Source organism: Pinus tabuliformis, chromosome 1_1 (assembly GCF_031772625.1).
Source record: "Pinus tabuliformis cultivar Carrire ecotype Pingquan chromosome 1_1, CPIR1, whole genome shotgun sequence".
Taxonomy (NCBI): domain Eukaryota; kingdom Viridiplantae; phylum Streptophyta; class Pinopsida; order Pinales; family Pinaceae; genus Pinus; species Pinus tabuliformis.
This window is the reverse complement of record NC_142297.1, coordinates 545,045,988-545,069,318: the sequence shown is the minus strand read 5'-3', so window position 1 is coordinate 545,069,318 and position 23,331 is coordinate 545,045,988. Positions and strand designations below refer to the sequence as shown.

Genomic DNA, 23,331 nt, shown 5'->3' with positions numbered 1-23,331 from the left:
AGAGTGTCTTTGAGAAAATAGACTCTAAGTAGTGCAATAGGTTAGAATGTTTCATTTTTTTTTCAATTTCATTAATTTTAATTTATGCCCTTTGCCACTACCCAAAATCCTTTTGGCACACCCTTTTTCCTTGATTCCATACCATCTCGCCTGACATTGATCCCCATACCATGTTCTCCCACACCACCTCCCTTTATTATATTCTTGGACAACCTCCCACCCACGTCTTCTCCCCTTCATCCATTGGCCAACTTTTCTTCGAGTGGGACATTAGGAGAGTAGTTAGAGCAATGTGTACCAACAAAAAAATTGATGAGGAAGTGCTTTAAGCTGAATTCCTTAAACATTGTGTCCAATCCCTTGATTCCTATATTGTTGATTTATTTGATCATGTGGTATGTTCAGGCTTCCCCTCATCTTGGGCTAGACACATTATTCATCTAATCCAGAAATCAAGCAGTGACTATGATCCAAATAACTATCGAACAATCATGGTGGGTCATCCATTCTCCAAGCTTTACACTGTAGTCTTACATCAATGGCTTTCTGAGGAGCTAGAGAGCTGTCATCTCAAGGCTAGAGGGTGAGTAGGTTTCTACCCCAACTACTAGATGATTGATCATATCTTCATAGTTCGAGTCATTATTAAGGACACTTATCGTCACTCTTCGAAGGTTTATAGTTGTTTTTTTCGATTTCCAGGTGGCCGAATTCCTTGGGCTGAATTTATCCTATGGGGGTCAAGTTACAAGTTCTAGTTACTGTATTTTTCCTTGTATCTTTGTGGGTCGAAAAGCTAGATTTTCCAAATTAATACATGATGGAGAATTATTGTGGGTGAATTATTTTTGTAATATGTGATTGATCTCTTTGAGTTAAATTCTGTTGCATCTGTTCATTTCTAGAAGTTAATTCTACTAGTGATTTTATTTTTCAGTAATTCAATATTTATTTGGCTAAATAAATAAATTGCTGGGGATAAAATAAATTGTTGAGAGATAATAAATCTAGCCGGTATTTGTAAATTTAACAGTCAGGCGCGAGGTTGGTTCTTAGAGGCATCTTGTCTTCTTCAAACAATTATTATTTCCCCATAGTGCCTTCTCTTGTTTGGATTCTCCCTTGATGCGCCACACCATCTCTTGCTAACTAGATGGGTATTGAACATACCTATTAGAGAGGGTCTCTACAAATTGTATATTCAAGTCACTTAAATCTCACACTTGAGCCTAGCCTAGAAGATGTCTTTCTACCTAGAGCACATTTTAGAGTTGCGTGATGACGTGATCGTCAACCCGCCATATACATGTAGACATTGGATGCACACATTCAGGATCCCTTTGGGACAACTCCAAGTTGACTCTCATCAACTCCCAATAGAGACAGATCATATACCACGACCTGATAGCATTTGCTAGGTGTGCAACCTTCAAGAGCCAAAGATAGAGATGCAACTCATTTGCGGTGTCCCTTATACTATGAAGATCAAAGGATGCTATTACTACCTTTATAGAGCATCATGAGGCTTGTTTTGTACTTTTTTCCGATACCATGATTAGAGATACTTAGCCCTCTTCGTCAAGGAGATTTTCAACCACAAATCTCAACTCCTGCATGCCATGCCCCACCTTTGGATGACTAGACTGATTACCTCATATTTCTTTGTTGATCCATCAAATCGGAGCAACAAACGTCAGGAAAGGTTCCAGAGCACACTAGACAGCGAGATGGTGAGACCCTGAGCTTTTCCTTAGCTTCTCCCTTTGGGAGATCACCCAATATTATTGAGATCAGTTTGGATATGTCAGAACATACATTAGGCCGCATATTCTCGGAGCGTCAGAGAGATCAACTCCAGATGGATCTAGAGTAGAGCATGCCTAGCCCATCAGACTACCTTGCAAATCTAGAGGATTAACCAAAGCTCTATTTTGAATTTCTTTCTTTCGACCTCAAATCTTAGGTCTAGGTAGACAACCTCCTCGATGGTTCCAGAAGACTTCGACAACAAGCCAGTGGCCAGTCCACCCCCCTTTCCCTTGACCATTAGACAAGGGAGACCTTGACATCATTGGCCCCATTGTTCGATTTCTCTCTCGCTCTCTCTCTTGATAGGTCCTTGTGTTGGGTTGTCTACCTTTTCGGTCTTGGACAAACTCACCTAGTGTTTATATCATTGTATCTTCGTCACAGTTTTATACATATATGTAGTTTTCTTTCTTTGTATTATTTTTGGCATTTGTTAGGAGTTATGCTAGCACTCCCACATTGTATTCACACTAGTTGTACCCTTCAGTCCCATTGACTTACTTTTGTGGTCATTTGTCGGACATTGATAAAATTATCTTATCTTATTATGTTCATTATCCTCTAATTACAATATGGCTCTCATAAGAGGTTAGATCATCATGTTAATGATATGGTCTATGTCTAGTACAATCTTAAGCTATGGGTGAAGTGGATTGGTAGTACCTTGCATGAATTCCATTTCATTGGATGCTATTGACACCTTGAGTCCATGGAGGGTGGAGGCCAAAAGTTCTGTCATAGAGGAGGCATGTAAGTGGTTGGAGTAGGATACTGATGTGTTGGAGGAGGAAGGGGAATGGGATGAGGATGTTCCATTTCTAATGAAGACACATTTGGAAGAAGAGATTGAGAGTGCATTGTAGCCACCACCTCCACAAAGACAGGAAGCTTGGAGAAGACATATGACTTCGGCTTCCGCCTTAGCTATGACATCTTCCATATCAGCCCTAGAAGTTGCACCTTCCTCTCCACCTTCAACCCAAACACCTGCACCTACTGCTTCTAGGTGAAGAGTGGTGACCTTTGCTGGTAAGAGGGGTAGAGTGTTATGAATATAATTTTTTTTTTGGTAGGTAAGCACCCACGAGGGATTTGAACCAGTGACCTATCGCAAGGAGTGCCTTAACAGTGCACCCATTCACCGTCAATCCAAAGCCCCGTGGGCTGTGTTACAAATATAATTCATAACAAAATAAATAAATATATATAATGTAAATATTAAATAATCAAATATCGATTAGGTTAAATAGTCATTAAGTTAAGTGAAAAGGCATGTCTAAAAGACATGCCCATTCATGAAAGGACACCTGCTTAGGTATATATATGCGGGTCCTCATTGTAACATTCATCACTTGTACATTTTTATATATAATAAATTATTATTACAAATATCTCTTGTGTATTTTTACATTAAAGTCTACAAGCTATTAGTTTTTATGCTTCAGTCGTATCAGAGCCATGGCGCACAATATAATCATGCGGGTCTTTGAGCATTGTTTGCCGCATAATGTGCCATTACGTTCACGTCCTGAATGCGTTGAACAACTTAGAATTCAAGAAGCATTTCAGCGTTTAGAAAAATCATATGCAGAAGTTAAAGCATGTCGAAAAGGAAATCGATAATAAGGAAGATGGCAGCGACAGTGAAGAACAAAACAAGGTGAAGCAGGAAAAGAAGATTGTGATCAAAATGATGATAATGAAAATGAAGATGATATGGATGAGGATTATGTAGATCAAGATGATGATCTAGATGAAGATAATGTGGATGAGGACTATCTTGAAAGACGAGAAGATGAACAATATCATAACTATGAGGAAGATGCGAAAGAAGACATTGATGATGATGAAGGGGAATATTGGGAAAATCATATAGCTCGCAATGACTCTATAATTGTTGATTTGTGCCAAGGTACAAGCCAATCTTTTCTTCTTCATGAGGAAACTAATGGTCTGAGAATTGAAGGTGGTGAGGGTGATGTGAATATTTATGCTATGGCTGTCTCCATTCAAAACATGGAACTGAAAGAGCCTGAATCTAGTCCAATTGGTGTGGTGCCAATTACTAACAACAAAGATGTGGTATCTAGTCCATTGCCTAATTCCACAACCACTACCATATTTGAGAATCTGGATAGCTTTGCAATTCTTCTTGATTCTGAGCCCAATTTAGTAGCCACGTCTGAATCTGCAAATTCATCTTCTCTTGTTGCAATTCACACTGAGAACAAATCCGTGTCTAATGTATCTGAAACTGATGGGGCTGCTAGTATGTTATACTTAGAAACTGATTTATTTGTAGCTCTGGATATGGAAGCAGAAGCTGGTGGTGAATGTTCCACCGAACGTGTTACAAATCAGAAACTGGGTCTGCTGAAAAGAATTCTTGCTGTTGATGATTGGTTGTATGCACATTTGTGGTTGGAGCGTCTTTCTCCTCTTAATCCAGTTGCACATAAACCAATTTGTGATGGTTTGTTCAGGGTTATAGAAAGGACAATTTCTTCAAACTATGCCATCGTGAGGCCATCACTTTTAGTAAATTTTGGTTCTTCTAATCGATCTGTTGATAATGCCACAATTGGAGATGGAATGGTAAAATATACGGGTCAAGGATCTTCTTTTATTGATTATTTTGGGTGCTTGAAAGACACTGTTTTTTTCCTCGACCAGTGGTCCGTAACCATCCAGGCCGAGGCCGTGGCACATCAAATTTTAATAAAGGGGGCGTGGAGGCATTGATGGCGGTCTTTTGTTTGTCCTCCGTGCAGAAAGACCGGGACCACGATTCAGACATCGCTATCCCAGGAAGCAGATAGGCTCGTTATGATGACAAAGGTCCGAAACCGGACGAGATGGGCAGGGTTCAGACCCTCAACGAGCTGAACATGGCAAGGGAGGCCAATAACCTGCCCTCGCTCGACACCGCCGGGTTCAAGGAGCTCTGGCAAGAGGAGCGTCTCTACAGTGGCATACCAGAGCTCACTTCCAAGGAGATGAACAAGCAATGGAACAACTGTTCCGTCCGCAGACTCCTGGAAGTGAAACACATGTTCGAGACCATAAGGAAGTCGCAGACCGGCCCATTGTTTCGACTCCGCAACCCTTCCTCCGTTGCTGTCCGTCGGCCTGCCGTCCCCTCTGCTCTGTCACCAACTAACCGTCGCAACCCTGCTCTTCGCTACATGTTTAATCGGTCCACGTTTAATCGACGGGTCAACAAGCGTGATTCATCGCGTCTATTCAATAGTGTTTTTTGTGAAACAAAAAAAAATCACGTTCTTTTTTTGTGTTAATATGGTTTGGAACTATATTATATAGTTTTAATAAATTCAATTAATATAAACTATATTATATAAATTTAATATAGTTATATATATTAATATATTTATTAAAAAAAAATTAAATTATTAAAAAAAACTATACTATTAAAAAAAAACTAGAGTTAAAAAAAAATAATTTAGAGTTAAAAAAAAAATCGATAACCCTGGACTCAAATCAGAGTTACCAGCGAATCATAGAAGATGAGCTACCAATGACGCAGTCAAATGAAGAAAGTATTAGCGGTCAAGTGAAAAGAAGACATTCATGGCAGATAAGAGATCAAGTCCTTTCATCAACAAGCTTTGGGGACAAAGCTTCTGAAGGAAGGGGCTATGTTATGAATATAATTCATAACAAAATAAATAAATATAAATAATGTAAATATTAAATAATCAAACATCGATTAGGTTAAATAGTCATTAAGTTAGGTGAAAAGACATGTCCATTCACGAAAGGACACCTGCTTAGGTATATATATGCGGGTCCTCATTGTAACATTCATCCCTTCTACATTTTTATAAATAATAAATTATTATTTCAAATACCTCTTGTGTATTTTTACATTAAAGTCTACAAGCTATCAGTTTTTATGCTTCATAGAGGGAATCATGATTCATTAGTGCATTTATCGTTGTAGTATCCAGATGCCTCATGATGATTTATCTCATGAGAGACATTCATTTTTGTTTTGATGTAAATTTGTGTCATCCTATCAAGACTTAAGATGTAGGACATATTAGAATTCAGTATCAATGTGTAATTGATCACTTGACATCTTATATATCAGTTTTATTTTCATATTTATGCAACAATGTATTTGTTTGATGATGTTGTTGCTTTAGATGTTTAAAAAATTAAAGAAAATGATTATTTTGTATTTTTTAAAAGTTTTAGGATATTTTTGGATATTTTCTGATATTTCTCCTAATAGTGCTGATAATTATCTTCTGGATCCTTGGTGATATATTCACTGACATGATAAATGTAACATTAGGGTGCACTAGCTGGTATGGAAAGAGGATTTCTTCCCATACTTCTACTCATTCTCTTGGTGTTAACTCTCTTTGACATAGTGTTTAGCTGATTGATACAGTTGGAAATATTTTGAACATCAAAGTCATTATATGATTACACATGCATGCATGCTTATCTTTATTCTATTCTATAAATTCAGGATCCTTTATGTGCAGTTTTTGACCTCAATGACATTTTTGTTTACTTGCAGACTCCACTGTTCTAGCACATGTCTTGACAGAGTTGAATAAACGACACAATTATGGTCTAGATCTTTTCTTGCTATCAATAGATGAAGGCATCACTGGTTACAGGGATGACTCACTCGAGACGGTGAAACGAAATGAAATTCAGGTGTGTTTTACCTTTAAATTTTTGTCATATATGTGCCATGTCCAAGTAGGTTTTATATTTCTTATTCCTAATTGTACTTATTTATCAGACCCTCAGTCAAGAGATGCATATATAAAGTTATGGTTCTAACTTGTAGACCATAAGATTTACTCAAACAATTTATGTGAATGATTTCCACCTAGAAACTAAATGTCTTATAGTATATAGCTACGTACCTTGCATTGCCCTACTGTTCCTCCTTACTAGAAATATGTCACATGAATGAAAACACATAAGCACCGCAATATGCATCCATGAAGATATACAAAAGCCAAGAATTATGCAGTGGACTAGCTTGCCTATGCAGTTTGATAAGGTACAACTAAAATGTAACTTTTCAGAGGGAATGCTTAGCTATTTCCTTTGTACTCATTGAGAAGAGTTATTATCTACATCCATCATGAGTGTTTTTGTGCTGTCACTATACATCTTACATGATGTTCTCTTTGTAAGTTTGTATAGTCCATATTGATGTATTATATGTAGATCCTCTATCTCTCTATGTCATACATGTATACATGTACATGTACATTTATTCTATTCTAGAGCACACCATAATTGAGTTGCATTGATACGGATACGAGGTTTGAAACATATACGACAAATTTTCAATAAATTTGGATATGATACGGCAAGGAAACGACATATATATTGTTATGAATATAATTTATACAAAATAATGTAAATATAAATAAATAACAATAATCATAATAATAGATTAGTTGATGAAGAGACATGTCTCTAAGGACATGACTAGTCATGAAACGACACTTGCTTAGGTATATAAGCGGGCCACCTCCTTTGTAACCATCACATCATCTCATATCTTCAGTACATTTCTTATATAAATATATAGTCATATCATGGATATTTACATATATCAGATCATCTGAGTATATTGTTGCGTATACGAACTTTGTTGGTTACATTGGTATCAAAGCTGTTCGATCCTCTGGCCACTCAATCACTGCACAGAGCCAGTTTGACACGACCTTTGGCCATCAACCTTGCGTCAACATTGTTGTCATGCATTTGAAGTGTTTCACTATACAAGTGTTTGGAGATTCTCCATCTTGCTTGAGGCCTTTGGCCATTGAAAAGAAAAATAAAAGAAGTCAAGAAAAATAATATAAAAAAGGTGAAAAATTATATATAAAAAATATAGAATTTATATAAAAAAGTATATTTAAAAAAAAAGTTTATATATATATATATATATATATATATATAATTATATAATTATATAAAAATATAATTTAAAAAAAAGAAGTCAAAACATCTTACCTAGCTGTTGCAGACCCGCTTGGCACCCAACGGCTGCCAGTGGACCACCTGCCATAAGTCATCGCGCCCGCCATTTTCAGATACAACCGCCAACAAGCTTATCCCTCTCTGTTCGAACTGTGACAACCGCCACAACTCGCTCGATGGGAAAGGCTGCCTGTCTGCCTGGCCCAACGACCATTGTTGCTACGCGGACCTGTGTTTGCATCGCCGTACCTTGAACCACCTCTACTTACCATTGCAACACCCCCGCCTCCATACAGTGAGTCGCAACAATCCGCCAGTAAATCTGTTAAAATAAGAATCACATGAAATAAATTTCACAAGAGTGTCAACCCATTTGAAAGGGTGATTGCATTAAAATTTCATTGGATGCATCGAATTAATTCCCAAGCGACCATTACAAACTGTTGCAACCCTTGTTGTAGCGGTCCATTACCAACAAGTGTGAGATTAGGCAAAATTAAGGGTTTGAACTTGCCAGAAAACCCAAAAAAAAGGAAAATAATCGGGCCCTCACTCTCCAAGATTCTTGACTACATCATATACGTTGACAATTAGTTTAACTTTTGAAGCATTAAAATTACAAACAACAAAATAAAAGTCTATCAATTAATTATTTTTATTGAGTTGATTGTTGAAGAAAGTATAACTAGGTTCGGTATTTACAAATGTAACTCTGATCTTTGTACTTGTCAAGAAAAAAAAATGTTAATTTTGTAAATTAAATGAATGAGTTTCTTGCTCATTTCATAGGTTTAGAAAAGTCAAAGAGTCAAAGTCATATGTAAGGAGCTCTTCTTGAGCCTTCATGTAATATATAGGGGTCAACCGAATGTCTAAGAACAACCCTCCAAGACCAGCACAATCCTCTTGAAGACAAGCAAGCAAAACGATGAAAACATAGTCACGTCGGCCAAAAAAATTGAATATAAAGTCATGTCTGTTCAATTGGTAATGTCGGCTTATTATGGAGGCACAACACCTATAAATAGGTGGTTAGAGTCACCACAGAAAAACAAAACTGTGGATCACAAAAATGCGTGAGGATCACAGAACTTCGGATCACAAGACTTCGGATCACTTTGAAATTTCGATGACACATAATCTCGGGCGAGCACAGTGACAAGATCTTGGTGGCAAGCATAGTGATACATAATCTCGGGTCTGTCTGTAATATTTTGTGGGAAAAATGACTTTGGATACCTCTGTTATCCTCATAGTAAAATATATCTGTCTCATGACCATGATCTCTTCTAGTTTTCAGTGACTACTGTCTCGAAAGTTACAGTCTCGACATGCATATAAAGAACCTCAGTCATACTCTGTCTCATCTTGTATATATACGCAGTCACAGTCTTGATGTATCTACAATGGAGAGGATCATACAGTCTCGGCATAACATCAAGACACAGTCATGATCTAAGTATAGTCACAACTATGATCTCAGATCTCTGTAGTAGTGTAGCAAGATGATACAGTAATGATGGTGCAGTTGAGATGATGTGAAGATGGAGTAATGATGCAGAAGCAATGATCTCATTGTCATAATGAGTATCTCAGTAGAAGCGCAATAATGTTCTCAATGATGACCACAGGAAAGAAGATCTCAATAATGTAGTGATGATGAACTCAACAACGACGAAGAAGAGGATTGGTGTCTTGGTCTTGTAGTGGCATAGAAAGTCAAGGGTCATGGTCTTGGTGTTCATCAATTGGAATTTCTATGAGAAGAATTATGTGCGGGTTTTCCTCTCCAAGAGGGAGAGGTTTTGGCCCTAGCAGAATGCCAACATCTTGTGTTCTTGTCTCTTTGTTTTTGGTAGCTATTTGATGAAATAAGAAACACACACTCTAATAATGTCAAAGAGAAGATTGTGCTAATAAGAAAATTAAAAATGCCTCGCAAATAGTTATCAAGTCAAGAATAATCTCATTAAATTCATGTGCCCTAGATTCTTCAACATGGTATTAGAGCTATGGTTGCAGTGTAAGGAAGGGCATAAAAGAGACATACAAAGATCTGTCTTCGAGGACATCAAAGCAAGATGGAAGGTTTGAAGGAGCAAGTCTACAACAAGCAAGTCTACACTCAATATCAACTAAAATGATTATATTCATGCACTCAACTCATGTTCAGTTTGATGGAATATATCAGTACCATTCCTAGGATCCTCACTTCCTGATCACTGAACCTTCTCTATGAAATAAATTACAGTCTTGGCATATATGACAGAATTGATCCAAGGAGTGCCTCTCACAATCCATATTATACCATTGTCCCAATATAGTCACTGCAAGAAGGCAATTTCGATGATAAGACAACCTCTCTATACAATGCCTATCTACACAAAGACATCACTGTCTCGATACATTGTCATAACAAAATACTTGTCATATTCTCAGATCTTAAACAACATGATGCTCAGATCAGAACATAAGCCTCTCTATATCACTATCATGGTTTGGATAATGCTCGGTGTAGGTGTTTGCTGATGCACTCTAAGGAATACTAAGTGTGATAAAGTCAACTTGTGGGATAGCAGTTTCACTAGCATGTCAACAATGTGCTCAAATACCTTAAAGATGAATTGGGAGTCAAGATGATCCCAAGATCATAAAACAGTCTCGGTGATGTCAAGATCACAAATGTCATGATGCTAGAAGGTCTCCAAAGAAGTTTTGGTAAAAGGACACTAGCGGTTCATGATGGGAAGCTCAAGCAAAAGAAGCATCAAAGTTAAGATCTCCTCTTCACATGCCAAGTAACTATCTTTCATGTTTTTGGTTTAATAACTTTGTTTTGCAATGAAATATAAATATTGGAGAATAGTCATAGTCCTCATGAAAAAGGTCCTTGCATAAGATAAGGAGGATGTCATAATCCTCATAGACAAGAGAAATCATTGATGTCTATGGAAAGGTCTCTGAAGGTCAAACAATACTTGAATGTATCAAGAGACTCATAGGAATCATATGAAATCACTCAAAGGTCCTCACATGCTAAAAGAGGAGACATAAAGAGAGATATATTCTCTGAAATTATAGTAAATAAGGTCGCATCAATTAGACCTACACAAAAGCTTGGTCCTCAAGCAAAGCAAGACAGAATAAGTATAGTTAGGACTCAATGCTATAGAAAGATTTTGGAAGCTCATATCACTGAAAGATGGAGGAAGATGAAGAAAAGGGCCAAGGAAAGAGGGAGTAACAAATCTCTTCTATGAGTAAGATAGTATTCCTTACAAAAAGGGTCCTACCATAAGCTTCTAAATCTTATGCTATAAGATATGACCATGATAATAAGATGCATCATGACATCATGGAAGCATTAGAAACAAGAGCTCGTGACATCACCCTGGAAATCATGAAAGACAAAATCCATGGCAGACAAACATGTAGGATATAGCTCTTGGGAACCTCAGTAGACATTGAAGGAAAGGAAGATGCCATCTAAGACAAGGCTCATCATACTTCAAGTCAAAAAGGGAAACATCTGCTGGATAGGGATCTTTAAGATCCTCAAGATTCTCTGATGGAATCTTCACTAGAAGATTCACTGATCCAGGGATGAAGCAACTGTTTTGATAGAAACTCAACTTGTGAAGTTCATGAATAATGATATGATGACGTAAGAGAAGTTCAAGGGGTTGAAGATATTTCAATCAAGGAAGCTGCTAAAAAAAGCTTGGACAACCTAAAAGGTAAAATAAGGTATGTATGCTTGTGTTTAATATTATATTGTCATGTTGTATGGTTGTAGGTAACATGGATCATTGCTTCTATCTTAAGAAGCATGATCAAGAGAAAAAGGATCTTCTCCTCTGAAAGGATGCAGGAAGGCATAAGTCACGATCGATGAAATCAACATAATACATCCTCATGTGAAGTATGAGGTGATTGACTACAATGAAGAAACTCTAATTGAAAGCTACTGGGAATGAAATGTGTGAGGAAGGAAGAGATCGTGAGATACACAACCATGATAAAGGAAATCACCATCCAAAAGACCAAGAAGATTTGACTAGGAAATCTCCTGAAAAGATATAAAGACTCCGATGAAAGTTTGAAAAAGATGAGTACCCTTGACAATGGATATCTTTGGGAGATATGTCAATATGTGTGCAGGATGTTGATACCTACAGAAAAGATGTCGTGATGAAGAGCTACCTAGTAAGGTACGATTTGATTTAATGATATACTTGATTTATTGAATAATATCTGGATAAGTTCATGCAGGGCTACTTACAAGTACAACTAGCATTCATGTGATGAATGGAAGAAGCATGATGAGAAAGAAGTAGTCATATGACAAAGGCTCCAGATATGAAGAAGACCACTTTCCATGAAGAAAGGAATGACATGACGAACTAAGAAGGAAAGTGATTGATGACAGTTGCCCTACAAGAAAGAAGCTCAACTAACTTTCATGACATCAAGGAGAAAAGTTGATCAAGCAACTGAAGGACCCACAAAGAAGAAGTTGTTGATGTATAGAAGAGTCCCTAGCTAAGAGGGAGCTCTGACAGGTCCCTGATCAAGAGGGAGCTTGGATTAGATCACCCCCGATTACAAAGGGGTGACAATTGTGTTTTTCTATTTCATGTGTCATGCACTAGACCAGGACTAACAACCGTAAGTCTAGGTGAAGGCCATGGATGGAAATGAAGACACATGATAGACACAACATTCTTGTCTTCACCTGGGAAGAAAGAATGGAGGGTTGGGTAATCATCTAGCATCCGATGCTCTTTGAGGATGTGTAGGGCATCCAAGACAAGAGTAGGCAAGAGGACCGATATTCTTTGAGGGCTGGGAACCCAAGATAAGAATAGTCCTAGAAGGTCATACTCAGTGAACACCCGAGTGGGTATGTACCTTGAGAGACAATGATGAAGGTGTTTATAAATCATTGGTCTTGCCAACATTGTAGCTCATGGTCTCGTGGAGATATGGAGCTGTTAGCTAAGGCCTTGCACTGTGACAACGCTGGTTGATATGATGCTATACAGATGGGTTACCAATCCGATTCTTCGTGTGAGAAATTCTTCAAATTGAGAATGACCAAGTACCATTATAAATACCTCCCTAATTAAGAGGGAGTGTTGAAGAAAGTATAACTAGGTTCAGTATTTACAAATGTAACTTTGATCTTTGTACTTGTCAAGAATTTTTTTGTTTTTTTTGTAAATTAAATGAATGAGTTTCTTGCTCATTTCATAGGTCTAGAAAAGTCAAAGAGTCAAAGTCATATGTAAGGAGCTCTTCTTGAGCCTTCATGTAATATATATGGGTCAACCGAATGTCTAAGAACAACCCTCCAAGACTAGCATAATCTTCTTGAAGGCAAGAAAGTGAAACGATGAAAAACTCAATCACGTTGGCCAACAAAAATGAATTTAAAGTCATGTCAGTTCACTTGGTAATGTCAACTTATTATGGAGGCACAACACCTTTAAATAGGCGGCTAGAGTCACCACAAAAAAATAGAACTGCGGATCACAGAACTACAGATCACAGAACTGCAGATCACAAAACTTCGGATCACAAGACTTCGGATCACTCTGAAATTTCGGTGAGACATAATCTCGGGCAAGCACAATGACAGGATCTCGGTGGCAAGCGAAGTGATACATAATCTCGGGTCTCTCTGTAATGTTTTGTGGGAAAAGGACTTTGGATACCTCTGTTATCCTCACACTGAAATATATCAGTCTCATGACCATGATCTCTTCTAGTTTTCAATGACTACTGTCGCAAAAGTTACAGTCTCCGCATGTGTATAAAGAACCTTAGTCATACTCTATCTCAACTTGTATATATACGCAGTCATAGTCTTGATGTATCTACAATGGAGAGGATCATACAGTCTCGACATTACATCGAGACACAGTCATGATCTAAGTATAGTCACAACTATGATCTCAGATCTCTGTAGTAGTACAACAAGATGATACAGTAATGATGGTGCAGTTGAGATCATGTGAAGATGGAGTAATGATGCTGAAGCAATGATCTCATTGTCATGATGAGTATGTCAGTAGAAGCGCAATAATGTTCTTAGTGATGATAGCAACAAGGAAGATCTCAGTAATTCACTGATGATGAACTCAGCAACGACGAAGAAGAGGACTGGTGTCTCGGTCTTGGAGTGGCATAGAAAGTCAAGGATCATGGTATTGGTGTTTGTCAATTGGAATCTCTATAAGAAGAATTATGTGCGGGTTTTCCTCTCCAAGAGGGAGAGGTTTTGGCCCTGGCAGAGTGCCAACATCCTGTGTTCTTGTCTCTTTGTTTTTGGTATCTATTTGATGAAATAAGAAACACACACTAATAATATCAAAGAGAAGATTGTGCTAATAAGAAAATTAAAAATGCCTCACAAATAGTTATCAAGTCAAGAAGAATCTCATTAAATTCATGTGCCCTATATTCTTCAACATTTATAAGAGGACGTTAAGGAAGAAACCATTAAGATAAGATAGCTTCAATTCCTATATATTTAATTAAATTAAAAGATATTTTTATTAATAAGAAATCCATAAAGGTGTTTAAAGTCCATTAAAGAGAAAGGACTTATTATATTTTAAAGAAGTGTGTCACTCATATGAAAATTATATAAATTCCTTTGTCAAAATATCGAAGTAATGTTTGAAAAAAATATTGACTAATACAAAATGAAGTCAATAACTAAAGAAAATAAATGGATTCTTAAGGAAGGAGGTTTCTCCTATAAAGGTATTCCAATTGTGGATTATGATTATTTATATTAAAGGGGTGTATCCAAGGAAAATAGATTAGTATCACTATTAATACAAGCACGGAGAATAATTACATCAATATTAATTTGACAAATCAACTATTAGTTCTAGAGCCACATATAGGCGAAAGAAAAGGTATTTTATGGCGAAAAAGAGTATGAAATTAATGATTTACAAGTGACAGTTGATCATTATGAGTACATATCTCAATTTTGTGCCGTAACTATGCTTGACAAAGAGGTCGGTGTAATTCTTGATCGACCTTGTTCAAGGAATTAGGTACGTTCATGTTGAACACAAAAAAAAATTCTTGATTTTCCCTTACATGAAGAAGATGGTCACATTACAAGACATGACAACGAAATCATAACTGATAATGCCTTCAGTAAAAGACCTTAAGGATATTTCGAAACTAATGTTTCAAGAGAATCTAGAAACAATATCAAAGAAGCAGAAAGAGCTTGAAGAAGTCATATCCAACAAAAACAAGGAAAATTCATGTTTGAAGGAGCATAATAAAAAACTACTTGTAAAAGTCAGAAAATGTAAAGCTAAAAAGCACCAGTTAGAACAAGAAAAGGAAATTTCTGAAAAGAAAGTCAACGAAAGTCTATTAGAAAAAGAAGAGGAAAATTTATGCTTAAAGAACTTTAATCAAAGGTTATTAGAACAAATCAAGTGTTTAAAAGATGAGAAGCTTGAATACCAAAATAAAGTTGACTCAAAAAATGAGGAACTGTTACGTCTTAGAAACCATAATCAAAGTCTGCTCACTCAAATTAAGAAACTTAAGGATGATAAGAAATCGTTGAAAAACAAATTAGAAGAACTTATCACGAAAGAAGTGTCAAAGTCTTTAGTCCAAGTGGAAAGAGAGGAACGAATACTGATCTAGTCAACATCAAAACTCAAGAAGTTAACCAATCAGTTGAAGTAAAAACATATTCAAATATTTCAGTTCAGAGGATGAAAATTCATAGTGAAGATTTTATAACCAACTCAACTACATTAGTACCTAAAGTAAATAAGGAAATTACCACACACATGTTAAAGGAAGGTCAAACAAGAAGAACTCCTTATCTACATATGAATCATAAGAATAGACACCTCAATCAATCTATGTATCTGTATCACTCAAAACATAAACAACAAACTTATGTTCCAAAAAATACTGAAGTTTGCACAATTCAGTTCAGTGATAACAATTCATTACATGTTTCTAGTAACCAAATGATTCCATAGGAGATTGATTTAGGATGGCCAGACCCCTCCTCAGTGCGACAATTTTGTTTATCACTCAGAAGATCCTATCATCATGTATCAACGAAGATGACAATTCGAAGAACTCCAAAAGGTATGAAAAGATTAAAAGACAAAGAAACTGATGACGCCTTGTCAACAATAAGCTTTGAGGACAAAACTTTTTGAAGAGGAAGGCAATGATATGTATATAATTTATATAAAATAATATAAATATAAATAATCATAATAATAGATTAGTTAATGAAGAGGCATGTCTCTAAGGACATGACTAGTCATGAAAGGGCACCTGCCTAGGTATATAAGCCCCCCCGCCCCCCCCATTTGTAACCATCACATCATCTCATATCTTTAGTACATTTCTTATATAAATATATAGTCCTATCATGGATATTTACATATATCAGATCTTTTGAGTATATTGTTGCGTATACGAACTTTGTTCATTATATATATATCTGACAATAAAAATTTTGTATTGCCATTCATAATTTAGAGTCTAAATTCTGTATTAAAAAATACATAATCATCATCATGAATTCAACATAAGAAAATCATCATCATCAATTCAGCATAAACATTGTCATCATCATGATTTATTTAATAATAATAAAATTTATTATTATTATTAGAAAAATAATATTTATATTATAGATTAATAATCTTATGATTAATGTATATTTGATATTAATTATTATGAATATTATTATTATTATATATGTAATTATTATTAATATATTAAATTAATGTATCATTTACAAGTATTTAATCTTAATCATTTAGACAAGTTTACATTAATTATTTCTTATTTCGTAAGTTTATAAACCATGTCACTTTAACACGTTACACATAACATGTTAGTTTGATATTCCTTCATATAAACTTTACTTTTTAAGTTTTGAATGGTTTATAAAGTTCACATTTAATATAACTATACCAAATGGCTTAGGTTTAAAGGTTTATAAGCATTACTTTTTATATATTTAAAAATCTACGCCGAAGCCTCATTTCTGAACTTGACAAAACAAAACCGCAAGAGTTAAACGTTGAAACTCTCCTGATCCTTTAGTTATGTGAGGAGATGTCGACTTGAAGGAAATATAGAGAGTGAGTCATTTAGGATCACAGGACTCATCACAAGGAAACGCAGATATTGGGGGGAAGGTAAGGCCAAAAATGCCGATCCATCTGCCTGCAACAATGAGATGGTGGGGATTCGATTTTGAGTTTTACATTAACCGTAATCGTTGAAAAAACCTTTGTTGGCAGAGTAATCCATTTCCCAGCATGTAACTCGAAAAGATTCATTGCCTTTCCTATCGTATAGTCCACGAGTGACACGGTGCTGTTGTTGACTTGTTGTCCATATGAATCCTGCACGGATTCCAACAGATCCCCATCCAAATTTGTATCCAATCTGGGGATCCATGGATCCAACACCCAGGCCTAATGGATTTGGTAACTTAGCACCATAAAGGATCAATTCCTGTTGTTGACAAGATCTTGATAACCTTGGGAAAGTACATAATGTCTATTAGTGGAATGAAGCTACTTGATTATTGCTTATTTCTCTGATTTTGAGGGTCATTACTTGATATCACACTCATTGTTTGCCCTTTTTTTGCAAGGAAATTCTGATCAAGAAACCCAAGGGGTTCATCCCCACATTCATTAATGGTAGCCTAGTAAATCCATTGGCATAGTCTAGTGTGCCTAAACCAGGGGGATTTGAATTGGACACTTGCTGAGATGGAACTAGCCAAATCTGGCGATGACCAATGAGCTAACCCCTTGGGTTTTATATGCTTTGAATTTTGTGTTCTTGCCATACTGTTAAGTCAATTCACCCTAATCACTGTGCATCTACTTCGATTGCATGATGCTAAAGATGAAATTTGTTATATACATTGTCTTAAGTAAATTTACATTATATAAAATGGCAGATGCTTCAAGATCTCTTCTTTGCATGTTGTTTTGAGCATGTTTATAATTGTGATTCTACATATCATCTAGTGAGAAAGGTTGATATAATTTCTCTCTCCTATGGATCCCAAGATCTTGAGAAGTTCTTGAATTGGTTTCATAAATTTTCACTAACCCCTAAAATATCCCAATTATCCTTGTTATGTGCAAGGCTTTACCTCATTTTCCAATCATTATAGTGAAAGTGAGTTATCAATAAGCATGCACGGAAATTCCCTTTTCAGCACCATGTGAATATGCATATGTAGAAGAACCTTCACAAGTAATGAGATTGTTTTGAGATTTTTTTTTCCTCGGAGATGTTTTTCAGTTTAAAAACTTTTATAGTGCTTCTTGAGAAATCTAGGGCAGCTAGATTAGGTCTACTAATAACTTGATTTCTCTTACTTTGACAATTTCTTGTGAGGTTATATTACTTTCTTTCGATATTATTATGTTCCTTCATCATCAAGATAATTTCCAAACAAATAAAGATCACAAATACAAGAAAAAAACACAAGATGTAGGCACTCAACTCGAGCAAAACCCTTATGAAGGGGAAAGCCTAGTGAAACTCTTCCACTAGTATATTCAAATCAGATTGAGACAACCAAGACCCTTTTGACCTGTTATGCAACCAACTCACAAAATAGAAGAAGAGATAGATCAACGACTTCAAAATTAGCCTTTTCGAGGGGTCAACCTCCTCTACATTACACAAATGAACAATTCTTGAATGATTCAAATGACAAAACCTCCTTTCTATTTCTAGGAGTCTAAGGGGTTACAATATAATCAGAGTCGACATAACAATAATAATGTAAAGGAACAACAATAACAATAGTGGGCTTCTATGGAGCACAATAATAACAATATGGGGACTACATGGGCACAACAATAACAATAATGGGGTTACACTAGGATTATTGGGACCTAACATTCCCCTCCTTGAAAAAAGTGTTGTACTCAATGCTTGAGTAGTTCTGGATGCTTCTTTATAAAATTCTCTATTAGAATATTCCTATTTAGTATTTAATGCTCAGTCTTTTAGCTGTTGCTATTTTTATTCTTTTAACAGTTTCTTAGATGAAACTGTTTGTTTCCATATTCTACATAGAAACCTGATGTTTCTATTATTGTAAATATCTTTGTATTATCATTGAGCTGTTTTGCTCATTTCTAATTAATTCATTCGATATTCTTTTATGGTATCAGAGCACAGGGATTTTTTCGAAATAATTTTTCATAGCTTGAAAAATTCAGTAGCTCATTTCGAAACTGCTCTCAGGATTTGTAGATTTCTTTCTAAGGTCGAGCCCTCTGTAAGCCAGGTAGCCTTCACTGAGTCTTAGCCTCGGCTTTGCTCGCTGTGATAAAAGCTTACAGTCGTCAATCTCGATACAGAAAGGGATTTTTTTTCTCCTGCATTATCACTGTATGAGGAATTAACTTTGTGACGGTCATCGGAATCGTAAAATTGCTTTGAAAGGAACAGTTTATTTGTTTGAAGCCTAGCCACTCAAGAGGAAGAGTACGCGCAAGTTCAAGGACTCGGTAAAACCCGTATTCAGTTTTCACCCTCGCTGTAATAGCCAGTAGCCAGCTTCTGCGTTTTCTGTCGTCTTCCTTCGTAGATTATTTTCCGGCTTCAAAGTTTTTGTTTCTGTTGAAGGCGATTGTGGGTTCGGGTCCCACCGGGCGTGCCATTTTCTGGTATCGTGTTTGTATCGGAACCGGAAGTGGAAATCGTGTTTGTAGTGGAAAGCCTGAGTATCGGAACTGGAAGCGGAACCAGATTCGTATTCATCGAGATTCTCCAGCAACTTAATTTCGTTTTCACCAAGTGAAGGCTTTTTCTCGTGACGGCATTGAAAAATCACGTTTTTTCCAGAGACGGCATTTTCACGCATTGCATTTTCTCGTGACGGCATTTTCACGCATTTAAAAAAAAAAGGGTATCACGCATTTTTCAGATTACAGTGACGACGCATTTTCAGATTACAGTAAAGGTATTTTTCCAGTTCAGTCCGGTATATATCACACATTTTTTTGTGACGGCTTTCTCCAGCTCAGTCCAGTTTATATATCACGCATATATAACAGCGTATATATAATCGATACATATATAACAGCATATATATATATACATCACGCATTTAGATTATAGTTCAGTCCAGTTTATATATCACGCATATATAACAACGTATATATAATCGATCCATATATAACAGCATATATATATATCACGCACTCAGATTATAGTGACAGGACCAGAACAACATATATATAATCGTGGACAGCTTCAGTCTACGTAGTTTTATGAAGATACATGTGACCTCTTGTCATATTTTTCATTTGGTGTTTTGATCTGGTACAACTCTGAGTTATTGTGAAAGCCTAATTTTTTTTCCAAAGCAGAATTTGTTAAGGTTTGGTACAGTAATCCTGAAAGAGGGATTTTAAGCAGGCAGCTACATTGTTTTTGTGTGTCAGACTTCTGTATTGTCTTTGGGAAAATGGCCACGCTCACCAATCTGATGTTAGAAGGAAATCAACGCTTTAATGGCAGCAACTATAACATTTGGAAACAAAGAATGCTGACCATTTTTGAATACAGGCGTCTTGATCAGCTCATTTTGGGCAAAGAGTCTCGTCCCGGTACAGCTGGTACCGATCAAGATAAATTTGATGATCGAAATCGAGAAGCTGTTATGCTTCTCAAGCTCTCTGTCGCTGATGATCAGTTACCTCAGATTCCTTCTGGCAAGACCGCTGCCGAAATCTGGCAACAATTGAAAGAACTGCACGAGACATCTGACAAAAGCAGAGCATTTTTTCTCAAAAATCAATTGTTCTCCATCATGATGGATGAACATATGTCTTTACAGGAACATCTCAACAAAATTAAAGACATTCGAGATCAGCTCGAAGCCATTGGTCGGACCATGGAGGAAGAAGATATGGTAGTCATTACTCTGAAAAGTCTACCGAAATCTTATGAACACTTCATAGAAACACTCAACATTACGACCACAAATGTTGATCTGAAGTTTCCAGATTTATGTACCAAACTTCTGCAGCAGGATCGGTGGAAACAACAGTTTGGTAGTGGTGCTTCATCAGTGTCCTCGGAAAATGCATTTGCTGCAAAATACCAGTCCTCTCAGTCCTTTCAGCACAGAGGCTCTTCTCAGCTTTTGGATCCTGCTAGGAAGAAAAGTGTGCAGTGTAATTACTGTCACAGGTTTGGTCACATGAAGAAAGATTGCCGACAGAGGATTGCTTCTGAACAGAAGAAACAGGGAGGGCCACATCAGACAGCCAATGTTGCAGAACATTCCGAGCAGACAGATTCTGCCTTTTACGCCTTTATGGCTAAAAGGTCTTCAGAACATGTTCCTTCCTCTGCATGGTACATTGATTCTGGTGCATCACGCCACTTCTCTCACAGGCGTGACTGGTTTATTGACTTCTCACCTTTCAGTGATTCCGTGGTATTTGGTGGAGGTGAAAATTACACTGTAGCTGGCAGGGGTACAGTTCAAATTCAGTCTGGTGGACGCACACTCATATTTCTGAATGTATACTATGTTCCTGGTATGGAGATTAATCTGCTATCTGTCAGCTAGATTATGAGGAATTCTCCTCAGCTTGATGTTGTGTTCAGTGCACACAAGTGCTCCATCATTGACAGGGAGACCAGTCTAACAGTTTCTGTTGGGCTAGAGGACCATGGTCTATACAGGCTACTTGACACCGGTGACTCTCCAGAAGTGGCTCTAGCAGCACGTGTCTCTCCCATCAGCACTCTATGGCATCAGCGATATGGGCATCTAAATATGCAGTATCTCTCTCAGCTCTCTCGGGAGGGACTTATGTCAGGATTACCTGATATTCAGACTCAACAGTTGGGGGTATGCAGCGCCTGTCAAGCAGGAAAGCAACATCGGTCTTCATTCACAAATGGAGAATCTTGGCGCGCATCTAAGGTACTTCAGTTACTTCATGCTGATATTTGTGGTCCTATGAATACAACTTCTATCACTGCTTGCAAATATTTTTTACTTATTGTAGATGACTTCAGTAGAAAGATGTGGGTGTATTTTTTAAAAAATAAATCTGATGCTCTTAGTACCTTTCAGAAGTTTAAAACTTTAGTTGAAAAAGAATCTGGTTGTAATATCATGACCCTTAGGACCGACAATGGGGGGGAATTTTGTTCCTCAGCTTTTGCCAACTTCTGTGATATTCATGGCATCAAACGTCAATTAACCACCCCTTACACTCCCCAGCAGAACAGTGTTGTCGAGCGTCGCAACCGCACGGTTGTTGAAATGGCTCGTTCCATGTTACAACACAGGAGTGTTCCAAACAAATTCTGGGCTGAAGCAGTATTTACTGCTGTTTACCTTCTTAACTGATCACCTACTCAGGCGGTTAAAGGGAAGACTCCTGAAGAAGTTTGGTCTGGTCGTAAGCCCAAGATCAGTCACCTCAAAGTATTTGGCTCAGTTGCATATGTTTGGATTCCATCTGCTAAGCGCTCTAAGTTGGATTCCAAAAGCCAGAAACTCATGATGACAGGTTACAGTGATCATCACAAGGCCTATAGGCTGATAGATATAGCCACTGGTCGTCTTAGCTTCAGTCGAGATGTAGTATTTGATGAAGACAGAGGCTTCTTTCAGTCTTCTTCTTCTGAGCAGCGTTCTGAGGATCAGTCTCACAGTGTTCTTCTTCCAGTCGGTCCACCTGATGGGAGGGATGATGTAGTATCAGTATTTGATAATACTCTATCTGAGCTTCCTCCAGAAGCTAACCCTCCCCTTGCTGCCCCTATTGCTCTTGAGTCTTCTCCATCTCCTCCTGATATTGGCTCCTCTACTCCTGATATTGGTTCTTCTTCTCTTCGGCCTAAATGGTGGGCTAAAACCATTGGTGATCTCCGGGATGATGAGCTCCTTGAAGGTAGAACTTCTAGACATAAGAACAGACAACAGTCTACAGTCAATTTTGCTCTTATGGCTAACCTACACAGTATTTTTGAGCCTCAAACCTATTCAGAGGCTAAGGGTACATCTGAGTGGGAACAGGCTATGGAAGCCGAATTCCAGAGTCTTCAGAAGAATCACACCTGGACACTTTCTGATCTTCCTGCCGAAAAAAAGCCCATAGGTTGCAAATGGGTGTATAAAGTGAAATACAAAGCTGATGGAACCATAGACAAGTATAAAGCTCGTCTTGTGGCTCGAGGGTTCTCACAGAAGGAAGGCATTGATTATGAGGAGACTTTTGCTCCTACAGCCAAGATGAGTACCATAAGGCTTGTTTTCTGCCCTAGCAGCTCAGTTCAATTGGAAAGTTCATCAGATGGATGTAAAGAGTGCTTTCCTAAATGGTGATCTTCAAGAAGAAGTCTACATGACGCAGCCTCCAGGATTCAAGGTTGCTGGTCAAGAACAGAAAGTGTGTCGGTTAGCTAAAGCAATCTATGGATTGAAACAAGCTCCTCGGGCTTGGTACA

The 23,331-nt window shown here is 37.2% G+C and overlaps 1 protein-coding gene across 2 annotated transcripts in view; it reads left to right on the top strand.

Moving 5' to 3' along the window:
• LOC149214259 (cytoplasmic tRNA 2-thiolation protein 1-like) overlaps positions 1-23,331 on the top strand; it is a 260,155-nt gene that overhangs the window by 76,940 nt on the left and 159,884 nt on the right. For both annotated transcript variants that reach the window (XM_089392227.1, XM_089392226.1), the window contains exon 3: positions 6,359-6,501. In XM_089392227.1, the coding sequence (XP_089248353.1) occupies positions 6,359-6,501 (143 nt within the window). The remainder of the gene's footprint in view (positions 1-6,358; positions 6,502-23,331) is intronic.